This window comes from Leucopleurus acutus (assembly GCF_964270905.1).
Source record: "Leucopleurus acutus genome assembly, chromosome: 14".
In the NCBI taxonomy this organism is placed as follows: Eukaryota; Metazoa; Chordata; class Mammalia; order Artiodactyla; family Delphinidae; genus Leucopleurus; species Leucopleurus acutus.
In genome coordinates this window covers 63264193-63276985 of record NC_139156.1, presented here as the reverse complement: position 1 = coordinate 63276985, position 12793 = coordinate 63264193, and the positions used below count along the sequence as shown (strand labels likewise).

General features: G+C 38.8%; 1 protein-coding gene across 1 annotated transcript in view; it reads left to right on the top strand.

Annotated features, from left to right (window-relative positions):
• The window catches only part of CCAR1 (cell division cycle and apoptosis regulator 1), a 53623-nt gene continuing 40830 nt past the window's right edge, over positions 1-12793 (top strand). Inside the window, exons 1-3 of the mRNA XM_082855118.1 lie at positions 1-158; positions 1227-1352; positions 12495-12667. Coding sequence (XP_082711244.1) covers positions 1280-1352; positions 12495-12667 — 246 coding nt within the window. The 5' untranslated portion in view covers positions 1-158; positions 1227-1279. The remainder of the gene's footprint in view (positions 159-1226; positions 1353-12494; positions 12668-12793) is intronic.

Here is a 12793-nt window from a genome sequence, read left to right as displayed (position 1 = left end):
AATGGCTTCGGTGTTAGCCGGGACCGGGTTCAGGTGAAGGTCTGGTCCTCGCGGTTGGAGCGGCCGGCGGCTGAGCCGGGGTTCCTAACGTCCAGTCGGATCCGCGGAAGGGCTGGGAGCGACCGATTTGGTAGCACGGCGTCCGTAGGCCGGCGACGGTGGGCCTCTCGTGGGACTGGGACGGGAGGGACACGGTCCCTTTTGTGCGGGTCGGAGCAGGCCCCGCGCGGCCGGCCCCTCCCCCACCGCCTCGCTTTTTTCCGGCGGCCCCTCGGGTGTCCCCGGCGACCATCAGCCTCATCCTCGGCCTGGCGGCCTCGAAGGGACTGCTGACCGCCGTCCCTAGCTCTCGAGCCGCTGAGGCTTTAGCCTCCTGGGCTGCGGTCCGGGACGTCGGGGCCGCTCACGGCGGCACGGCTTTTGGGGGATGGAGGCCTTCTCCATCTGGGGGGCTTAAGAGGATCAGGGCTCTCGGTATCCCCCTCTTGGCGTTCGCCTTGGCTCGTGGGACGGAGGTTTCCGCCTCCCCTGGTCTGCGGCCCGCGAGGAGCTAGGGCTGGAGGAAGATGGGTGGCAGAGCTCTGGCCTCTCCGAGGAGTGGGGGGAAAGGGAGTGCGCGGGCTGAGATCTTCGCCTCTTCTGGCTTGATTTTGGGTGGAGGGGTCTTCGCGATGGTTCTTTAAGGGGCAGCCATTATTTCAGCTGTCTTTCCTCTCGAGGGAGGGGAGAGAAAAGGAGCCCCCCAGTTCCTTCCCTGCTCTAGAAAGTAAGGAGATGTTCGTTATTTAAATGATATTCTTGAATCCCCTTATTCGGTGTCTCGTCCCAGCTTCCGTTATTGGTTTCTCCACTTTCAGCCCCCAGCTCATTGCCAAAAGAAACACGCAGGCTATATTTCTTTTGAACGTAAGGCTGTGTACTTTTTATTGTTAAGAATGGGATAGAAAACAACAGATGGTATTCTCTTTAAATGTGACAGTTTGTAGTCGCAGAAGGAAGTGCCTTTCTTGTAAGTCTACTCCAAATGTCATATATTGAAATTGGGTACTTTTGGTGAACTACTTGATGTGAAATGTTTTTCCTGCATATCGGACGTTCATATGCCCCTTGTTATTTATACTTGGCCTACAAAGATGTCCTTGACAAATTGAACATTTCTTTAAAATAATACTTTTGTGATATTTGTAGTTTGGTTGAACTTTAACCTGTGGATCCTTTCTTAATAGATCGCTGCTATAGAAGACAAACAAGTGAAGGTTTTCTCCCTCCCCCTTTTATCATGGCTCAGTTCGGAGGACAGAAGAATCCGCCATGGGCTACTCAGTTTACAGCCACTGCGGTATCTCAGCCAGGTCAGTCGTCTTCTGAACACATGTACTGTAGATGTATGTCGGGTTGGAGATAAAACTATGTGACTTAGGCTATGCATAATATTGTAAAAAAGTTTGCAAATGCTGTATGTTTTAAGCTTATCTGTGAAGCTTCTTTTAAAAATTCATGGACCAACTATCAAAATATCTGTTTTACACAGCAGTTTGGACAGTTATATATAGTTTTTCAAACATTAAATTGATTAATTGGTTTAATTATGTTAGAGGTTCCTCATTTGTCATGTTAAGGTGTCAGTATTCATAAGTTATACTTAAAAATAAATGTATTAATCCATACTTTATAAAAACTATACATGACTGGTTTTCAGTTATTTGAATTTAAAGTAGAAACACCAGCTCTAAAGAATTTATCAAGCAAAGGAAAATGATAAATAGATGTAAAAGGAGCAAATGAATATTTACATTTTCAAAATAAAGTCAACAAAAAGTCATTTTCAAAATAAAGTAACAAAATATGTCGTTAAAAGTGTTTGTTTCCATATTTCTTCCCATTGCTCTTAGGAAGACTTTTTTTTTTTTTTTTTTTACTGTTTCTTGACTTATGGTTTGAAAATTAAAGCAAGTTTCCTAAGGAGTTTACAGAATGAAATTTTGGGTTTCTTTGAGTACCCAGAAAAGTTTCACCTTATTCTGTTAATTTGAATATATTTTTATTTATGACATACCTGGTACTAGTTCTTTGCTGCATTTTACTTAAAATTTTGTTATTTGAGGTCAGTTGCAGAGACAATGTGATCGTCTAACTTCGGTGTTCTAAATATGATGGACATGATTATCTTGTTATATAGGTGACCTTTCTCTCTTTCTATTAATTAATTAATTAATTAATTTTGGGCTGCGGTGGGTCTTCGTTGCTGCGCACAGGCTTTCTCTAGGTGCGGCGAGCAGGGGCTACTCTTTGTTGTGGTGCGCGGGCTTCTCATTGCGGTGGCTTCTCTTGTTGCGGAGCACAGGCTCTAGGTGCGCAGGCTTCAGTAGTTGGAGCTCGCGGGCTCTGGAGTGCAGGCTCAGTAGATGTGGCGCACGGGCTTATTTGTTCCGCAGCATGTGGGATCTTCCTAGACCAGGGCTCAATCCAGTGTCCCCTGCATCGGCAGGTGGATTCTTAACCACTGTGCCACGAGGGAAGTCCTGGTGACCTTTCTCTTTAAGGAAATGGATACATTAGGGTTTTTATTTTAATTACTCTTGATTTGAGGGGTTAAATGATCAACACTTACTTCTGCAGACAACTGAAAATAATATGAAATAATAGTTAAAGATTATGTTTATTCAGATCCAAATATTTCTCCTCTGTGTTAAATAGTGGGGAACCTGACAATGACTTAGTTTTTTTAATAAATTTATTTATTTATTAATTTATTTATTTTTTGGCTGCGTTGGGTCTTCGTTGCTGTGCGTGGACTTTCTCTAGTTGCGTCGAGCGGGGGCTACTCTTCCTTGTGGTGTGTGGGCTTCTCATTGCGGTGGCTTCTCTTGTTGCGGAGCACGGGCTCTAGGCGCGCAGGCTTCAGTAGTTGCAGCACGTGGCTCGGTAGTTGTGGCTCGTGGGCTCTAGAGCACATGGTCAGTAGTTGTGGCACACGGGCTTAGTTGCTCCACGGCATATGGGATCTTCCCAGGCCAGGGCTCGAACCCATGTCTCCTGCATTGGCAGGAGGACTCTTAACCACTGCCACCAGGGAAGTCCCAATGACTTAGTTTTGTTGAAACAGGAATTATTAGCAGCTACTGTGTGTCCAGAAACAAGTGCTGTGTACTGGTATTTTGGTAAACTAAGCATGTTTACCTGTTTTTTCTGCATATAATTTGTTTTAATTTCGTACCAGTATTGTTCCAGTAGAATAGCTGTTATGGTGGAATTCTATTGTCTGTAGCTCTTAACATTTGTATTATAATTACTTAAATGTATACTATACTGTTTGTTTTTAAAACTTCTATTTTTTTTTTAATAAGTTTATTTATTTATTTTCGGCTGAGTTGGGTCCTTTTTGCTGCGCATGGGTTTTCTCTAGTTGCAGCAAGCGGGGGTTCTTCTTCGTTGTGGTGCGTGGGCTTCTCGTTGCCATGGCTTCTCTTGTTGCGGAGCACAGGCTCTAGGCACGCAGGCTTAGTTGTTATGCAGCATGTGGGATCTTCCCAGACCAGGGCTCGAACCTGTGTCCCCTGCATTGGCAGGCGGATTCTTAACTGCTGCACCACCAGGGAAGCTCAACAGTTTCTATTTGTGCTGTAGTAAATTATTTATGGATTTTCTGGGACCTGTCATTAATCACAGTTTTTCAAAATCTGATATATATTGTGTTTTTTTTAAATAAAATCTGATATTTTATTGATACATTATGACTTCAGTAACTAGGCAAGTGTTTTGTTAGCATCTGTGCTTAGTTTTCTTACAAAAATCCTGGAGTAGTTTCTAAGTGGAATTCTATTGACAATGTTTTTATTAAAATATTTAATTCTTAGGTGCTATATTTTGAGCTGTTTCCTGAAAGCCTGATATAATATTTTCTAACCTTCATTTTCAAGTCTTTGTGACTAATCATTATCTTATTAGAGTTGATTCTCAGAGCCAAGCTAATTTCAATCAAAGTTGAATTTTTTTCAACTCTAAGGCAATTAGAATTTTGTTTACACCTTAAAAACCTTATAGTTTTATTTACACCTCATTTCAATGGAGAACATTTTAGCCTAAGTATATAATGCCTTAAGTTTTCTCCTGGCAGCTTCAACTACAATTTGAGAAAAGATTTCAGCAAAGAACATTAAAAGGACTTAATCTGGGTAATAGTATAGCTACCTGTTTTATTCTAGTTTAAAAAAAAAAAAAAATATATATATATATATATATATATATATATGCATGCCAGATATATTAGTATCAGAGGTCAATGTCATAAATCAAATAATCACGCAACAGAAAAAGGTTAACTGAATAATTCAGTTCAAATGAAATATTTTGATCTTTGTGGCTATGTATCTGACTCATTTTCTCCTGAAAGCAATATAAAAAATTACTACTGTTTCCTTTTTGTATATAACTTAAGGTGGTTTTGTTCAGTTAATGGCTTTGCTATTCCATTTTCTAGCAAGGTTATCTTGCATTTGTACTAACTCTGAAAATTCTCAGCTAACAGTGATTTGAAAATTTCAGTGCATTCACACAGGTGACGTATTTAAAATAAGATTAAAAACTTCAGTAAAAGCATGCACGCTAGCACTTTATTGCTGAAATCTGTCATAAAGTCCAAGATCAGTATTTGAATTGTTTCTGATTAATTTTAATGCTGAGTCTGTTCAATTAAGGAGTTAGTAATTTCTACATGTCTGTCATTTAATTTTCTTTTCCTTTATGTCCCGTATTCAAACATATATCAAACCTTGACTTTTTCCCCCCTTGAAAATGCCTCGAATATATTCCTCTATTTTACATTTAGGCCCTTTGCACTTTACATGTAGATAACTGCATCAGCTTTCTCTTGCTTGCAGATCTTATGCCAAAGTCTCTCACCTAACTTTCAGGCCCTTCCATACCTTTCCCAAAGCTTTATATCCTAAGCTGTGATGCTTACCGTAAATCATTCACTTAAGTCAGGATGCTCTTTTCCCCATGTATCACTTAGTCATAGTCTATATTTATTATCCTCTATTAAGTTCTCACTGCTTTTATTTGCTTTCCTCTTTTACTGGATATGTTGCTTATTATTTCTCCCCCAGCTCCAATGTGTCTGTCAGATATGATATTCCTAAAGCATAATTTCTATCTAAATTACTGAACTTTCCAAAGCTGAATGGGCCCTGAACTAGATTCTGTCTCAGTTCTTTTTTCTAACAGATGAAGAATTTGAGGCCCAGAAAAGTGAAGAAATTTGTTTATCAACAGAAGGTCACAGAAGAGTCCAATGTTAGGACCTCAAAATAGTGGTTATTGTTTCTTCCATTACTCTGTTCTTTTATTCATCCTCAAAAATATCTTCAAGGGCTTTTAGAATACAGTTCAAACTCCTTGAGATGGTATTCAGGATCTTCTGTATTTCCAGCCTCATTTCTCATATCTCCTACACTGAAATACTTCTTTTTAAATATTTACCCTCTTTTCTATCTCCTAGCTGAAGTGCTGTATTACATATTCAATGACAGTCATAATTGGGACCAGAGCTTTAAGGTTTGAAAGCTTAACAGTTTTCTGTCGTGTAAAGGGACATTGAGAGAGAGAGCTGGCAAATCACTGACTGAATCTTTAAATATCCCGTAGATTAATTATAGTGACTTAGGAGTATCTTCAGTATATTTGACTCAAAATATTTGCATGTGTATATGTACATAATTGCAACAGTATTAAAATGTTTGGGTGGATTTAGCCAATTCAGACCTATTTTCTCACCCATTTCTTTGACCATTTGTAAGATGACTACATTCTGGCTATAGACAAAAAAATGAACTAGTTCCGGAGTTAAGATCATAGTGCTATGTGGTACTTTAACACAGGTGACTGAGGCTAATACAATTGTTTTAAATGTGACTTCATTTAAAATTGTTTTATACGAATTTTATTTTATTTTATTAGTTTATTTATTTTGGCTGCGCCATGTGACTTAAGGGATCTTAGTTCCCTGACCAGGGATCGAACTCGGACCCATGGCAATGAAAGCACCCAGTACTAACCTGGACTGCCAGGGAATTCTCTATACAAATTTTTTTTTTTTAATTAAAAAATTTTATTTATTTTTGGCTGTGCCATGCAGCATGTGGGATCTTAGTTCCCTGACCAGGGATGGAACCTGCACCCCCTGCATTGGAAGCATGGAGTCTTGACCCCTGGACTGCCAGGGAAGTCTCCCCTGTACAAATTTTAAAGGTCACACTTCATTTAAAGTTATTACAAAATATTGGTTATATTTCCTGTGCTGTACTATATGTCCTTGTTAGCTTATCTTACACTTAGTAGTTTGTACCTCCCGCTCCCCCACCCCAATCTTACCCATCCCTGCCTTCTCCCCACTGGTAACCACTAGTTTGTTCTCTGTATCTGTGAACCTGCTTTTTTGTTATAATCACTGGTTTGTTGTATTCTTTAGATTTCACAGATAAGTGATATCGTATAGTATTTGTCTTTCTTCTGTCTGACTTACTTCACTTAGCATAATGCCTTCCACGTCCATCCATATTGCTGCATATGGCAAGATTTCATTCTTTTTTATGGCTGAGTAGTATTCTATTGTATATGTATACCCCATATCTTCTTTATCCATTCATTTGTTGATGAACACTAAAGACGCTTCCGTAAAATATGACTTCATTTTTTCTACCTCTTTAATCTGGCCCACTGGTTGTCTTTTAAAACCCCTATCTCTTGAGTCAGAAGTTCAAATTGTTAAACTGCAAGATTCATGATCCTTTTCAAACAAATAATAGCTGATGTACTATGTATACTTATATTCGTTATCTCTGGATAGAGCTGGATATTTCCAACTCATTTGGTAGAAAAAGAAGATTGCAGGAATTCCCTGGCTGTCCAGTGGTTAGGATGCGGCGCTTTGCCCACTTTCATTGCCGGGGCCCAGGTTTGATCCCTGGTAAGGGAACTAAGATCCTGTAAGCCAGCATGGCCAAAAAGATTGCTATTGGTGTGGGCTTAACTCTTGTTAAACACTACTAGTGCTATGTAACAAGAAACTGTCTCCAAAACATTGTTCTAAGAGTAAAAAAAAAAAATGCACAGAAATCTGTTAAAGTTAAGCCTCATTGTTAGTACATATTTTCTCCCTTATCCTCTGAGCTTGCCTTATTTGTGCTCTCATCCAGTGAGATCTGCATCAACATACCAAACCAGTGAGTGCCCGTCTTTCTATCCTTAGTTGAGTGTGCAACTCATGTTTATGCATTTGTGGCTTCTCTTGCACTATGTGTTTTATGATCTGGGAAATAATTTTGGTCTATTATAGCTGAAAATGTATTGGAAGTAACATTGAAAGTTGGAATATTAACTTTGGGTGATACAAAACTCGTTGAAAGAAATGGAGTTGAAAACTAGGTAGATATCTGAGGCATTCAAGGATGGAAGAAATCATGACGTTACAAATAGTGTCTTTAACTTCCTGGGAGGGTTGACCAACATACTTGAGTAGTAGCTAGAAGAGATTATGGCCAGGATCACTAGTCATCACTTCCATGGGACTTCAAGAGAGTGGAAGAGCTGTTGTCTGCCAGGCTATTAATCTTTATAGAGACTCCCATATAACACTGACTTATTTAAGGCTTTGCCTCTTCTTTATAGAACAGTTCTCTCCACTAAGTAGAATTTTCTTTGATGATGAATATATTCTGTGTCTTCATTATCTAATATGGTAGCCACTAGCCACATGTAGCTCTTGAGCCCTTGAAATGTGGTTAATGTGACTGAGGGACTGAGTTTCTAATTTTATTTACTTTTCACTAATTTAAATTGAAATAACCATATATGGCTGGTGGCTAGTGTGTTGAACAATGCGGTTAGTATAGAAGATTACAACATTTAGAATATGTTATATTTAAAATACTATTTTGTGCCTTAATTTTTTTTAATATGCCCATGACTTATTTATTTTACAACTGGAAGTTTGTACCTTTGACTCCCTTAATTTCTTATTCTTAATGCCTTAATTTCTAATTCTTAAAAGTAATGAGTATTTCCAGTTATTTGGGTACATTATGGGCTTAGAATAGTACCTCAAAAGCAATAGCAATGCCTTGACCAGTGAGTTGTCTGATTGTAAGAAAGTTATCTGTGCATGAGGGCATCAAAAGTTTTGAATTTCTATGAAATCTAATCTTTAAAGATCACTTTTTAGGAAGGATGTTGAGTTGAAGATGACACTTAGGAGACTTGTTCACTTGGTTTAAAACTTGGGTTTATACGTGTTTTAGTAAATCCACAAGTTATAAAGAGAATCCCCCACGTCTTTATGTTGTTTTTCTTTCCATACAGTGTAAGATTGCTTTTGAACATATATTGATATATGGAAATTTTGAAGGATAAAGCATTGCTTGACCAGTGCCTTAAAAAAATTTTGCAAAAGATGAAAAAAATGAAGTTTCTCGGATTAGCTTGAGGTTTTTTTTTTATTATTATTTTATTTGTTTTTATTTTTTATTTATTTATGTAAATTTATTTATTTATTTTTGGCTGCATTGGGTCTTCGTCGCTGTGTGCAGGCTTTCTCTGGTTGCGGCGAGCAGGGGTTACTCTTCGTTGCGGTGCTTGGGCTTCTCATTGCGGTGCCTTCTCTTCTTGCGGAGCACAGGCTCTAGGCATGTGGGCTCAGTAGTTGCAGCACGCAGGCTCTAGAGAACAGGCTCAGTAGTTGTGGCGCACGGTCTTAGTTGCTCCGTGGCATGTGGGATCTTCCCAGACCGGGGCTCGAACCGTGTCCCCTGCATTGGCAGGCGATTCTTAACCATTGTGCCACCAGGGAAGTCCCAGAGATTTTTTGTTTTTTTAGCCTAAGGTTGCTTCTAAGTAGTTTTTTTTTAATTGAAGTATAGCTGATTTACAGTGTTGTGTTAGTTTCAAGTGTACAGCAAAGTGATTCAGTTATGCATATGTGTATATATATATATGAGGTTTTGAATTTTATTATTTCAGAAGGATCACCCATCTTAGTAAAGATGGAGAATACATCTTAGGTATAAGGGTAATAAGGATTTTTAAATTTGTGAGTTTGATAAGATCAAGGGACAACAGACGGGACAGGTTTCTCTTATGTGTTTTAATGGTGTGTTCACTGGTATTCAGTATGTCATAACTACTAGTATGTCATAAAATGAAAGCTTCAGTCATATGAAACTGATTTTACATTTTAGAAAATAATATATTTTACATTTGTCCTTAAAGCTTTAAGGAAACTTACCCCTTAGATTTACTTATTAACCTCTGGTAGCCTTTGGTCCTTTAGGGCTCATTTCATAGGTTTGTCTGTGGAAGTATTGTTACGTAGTTATAAGTATATCTGTTTCAGATGGGCCATGAGACCTTCAACAATCATATTGAATTAGGTACAGATAAATGAACAGACTGTTCCAATCTGGGTAATTGGAAAAAAATCTCCAACTGATAAGTGTTAGGCCACTTATGGAGAGAGAAAGATTAAGTCAGAGATTCATACCTTTGTACTTTGTAAGTATAGAATTATCTTACAGAATATTAATTATAGAAATTCACAAGAAGAGTGGAGAATGCTATGAACAGGTATTCAAGGATACCTTCTTAGATAGCCACAAAAAAGAGGAGCATTAATAAATTTTAATGAAATGTACTTTATTGAGGTTAAAATCGCAAAGGTAAATGATTTTAAAGAGAGCTACATTATACAGACATATAAAAGCCACAACCACATGCACAGTGATTTCACAAAATTTGAATTAAGTAGCTAGTAGAGTGCAGCAACTACTACAATGTCAATTTCCTTCCCATAAAGTTCTCCTACCAATCAGTCTGCTTTGTAGTTTCTAATTCATCACATTGACTGTCAGCAGTGGAAAAGGGATTGTGGATATCAGCTATCATCCCACTTACTAAATGCTGTGTAGGAAAAAAAGAGCTCTTTCTGAGATATTAGCCCTGAGCCCTTCTGTGGCAGCTATCAGTACTTTCCAGTGTTCTGGAAATTGGTACCAGCAGATCTGAGGTCAGAGCTCAGGTGGGTGAAGGAGATGCATGTGGATATGGTACTTGAATCACAAGATGTTATTTTTGTCAAGTGCAGAACATCCCAATCTAAGAATTTTAAATACTAATAGTTTTTCCTAGGTTCTTTCCCTGTCTTATGTTTACAAGAGAATTTTGCTTCTGTTATCCTAAAACAGTGGTTCTTAACCTTTTTTGGGTCCGTTATCCTTTTGAAAATCTGATGAAAGCTTTGGACTTTCTTGTCTGTAATTTTGCACACAGTTTCAGAAGGTTAACAGGAACTACTGGTTAGAACCTGTGCCCTAGTTTCATTACCTTTATCTCCATTCTCACTGCAGTTAACTTCATTTTGAATTTACGTTGGTGTTAAGACATTCCTCATTTCTTTCTATTTAAATTAACTTTGTTAGTCTTGGTTTCTCCTTTCTGCCCATCTGTGGCGTCTGACTTACCTTAAAAACAAGAGAGATCTAGAAAAATTATACAGATGAACTTATTTGCAAAGCAGAAATAGAGACACAGAGGTAGAGAACAGACATATCGGGGCAGGGGGATTGGGATGAATTGGGATATTGGGATTGACATATATGTACTACTATGTATAAAATAGGTAACTAATGAGAACCTACTGTAGCTCAGGGAACTCTACTCAGTGCTCTGTGGTGACCTAAATGGGAAGGAAATCCAAAAAAGAGGGGATATATGTATACGTATAGCTGATTCACTTTGCTGTGCGACAGAAACTAACACAACATTGTAAAGCAGCTGTACTCCAATAAAAATTTAAGAAACAAAAACAGGGCTTCCCTGGTGGCTCAGTGGTTGAGAGTCCGCCTGCCGATGCAGGGGACATGGGTTCGTGCCCGGGTCCGGGAAGATCCCACATGCTGCGGAGCGGCTGGGCCCGTGAGCCATGGCCACTGAGCCTGCGCGTCCAGAGCCTGTGCTCCGCAATGGGAGAGGCCACAGCAGTGAGAGGCCTGTGTACCGCAAAAAAAAAAAAAAGGGAATAAGAGATTAATGTTGTAAGGGTCTAGAATTGTGTATTCAGGACACTCAGTAGGTTTTTTTCCCCACCTTAGATTCTTTTTTTTTTTCTCAACCTTTTTTTTTTTTTTTTTTTGTGGTACTCGGGCCTCTCACTGCCGTGGCCTCTCCCGTTGCAGAGCACAGGCTCCGGACGCGCAAGCTCAGCGGCCATGGCTCACGGGCCCAGCCGCTCCGCGGCATGTGGGATCTTCCCGGACCGGGGCACGAACTCGCGTCCCCTGCATCGGCAGGCGGACTCTCAACCACTGCGCCACCAGGGAAGCCCCTCTCAACCTTTTTTAATTTTTAAAAATCAGTGTTTTAGCAGGGGATAATTTGTAATTTATATTAATTCCAAACATGATTTCTGGGATTTGTTTGTTTGTTTTTGCCTAAGTTTGTTGTTGGTTTGTTTTACTTTTGAGTAGAATTAACCTGGACTCTTAAACAACTGATTGATGATGAACCTCACACTTCTAAAGATTTTCTGGTAGATTCTAGACTAGGTGCTTTGGTTAATTCATTAATGATTTCTGTTCTTTTCCTGTAAGGCACAATCTGTTCTTTCTGTAGGGTTATTAACTTAGTAGCTATAGAGCAGCATTTTTTTTAGTTATTCTCAGATATAAGCAAGATGCTTTGGAAAATGGAGTGTTACATGAGCAAATATTGCTTTTATGGCGACCTCTTTGAGATTCACAATGCTCAGTGGCATATTAAAGGTTCTGAGGATTCCTGCAGTAAAAATATGTGCTTATTAATTCACTGTTTTCTAAACTTTTTAAACCTTGAACCCCTTTTTCCCAAACTTTAATGTCCCAGGAAGCTAGTCATTACTCTAGGAGATACAGTTTGGGGAAGTGCGGTGCTAGACTGCTGTTTAGTGCTTTGTGTTTTTAAACTGTTCCTATTGTCTGTTTCCTAGTTTTACAGTTCTTTAATAGAGTAGAAGTACATGAAAATTCTCTCCAGTAGGATGTTTTAAGGGTGGATCACTTCCAGCAGCGCTGTCCTTAATGTATGATTCTAATCTGCTTAAAGATAATACATTCTAGATTAGTAAAATAAGATGGTTTATTTTCTGCTTTTCTTACTAAAAATATTTCTCAAGGGTACTTTAGCCACTTGGTCTAGGTAAGGTTGGTTGGGTTCATTCTGTAGTTTAATTTTATAGATTAATGTTTTCTTATATCTGTCATGACTTGAGCATATATTTAATATAAAACCATTGGAATCTGAGGTGGGGCATGAATCATTTAAATTCAACAAGCATTAGTAAAATTTTTCTTTAGGTTTTTACTAAGCAATGACAGACTGTAATTCATTACTAAGCACTCATTGAAACTTCCTGGACAGGATCCAAATAATCTTGATTTTTTTTCCCCCTCTTTCTAATCTCATTTTAGCTGCATTGGGTGTTCAGCAGCCATCACTCCTTGGAGCATCTCCTACCATTTACACACAGCAAACTGCATTGGCAGCAGCAGGCCTTACTACACAAACCCCAGCAAACTATCAGTTAACTCAAACTGCAGCATTGCAGCAACAAGCTGCAGCTGCAGCAGCAGCATTGCAACAGGTGAATCTTTAATAGGTTTTAATATGTGACATGCAGAACTTTCAAATCTGAGTAGCTAGGGTAGGTACCTTCACATTTTAAAGAATGAATAGTTGTGGGGTTCTATTATGCTTATTGTTTTATTCT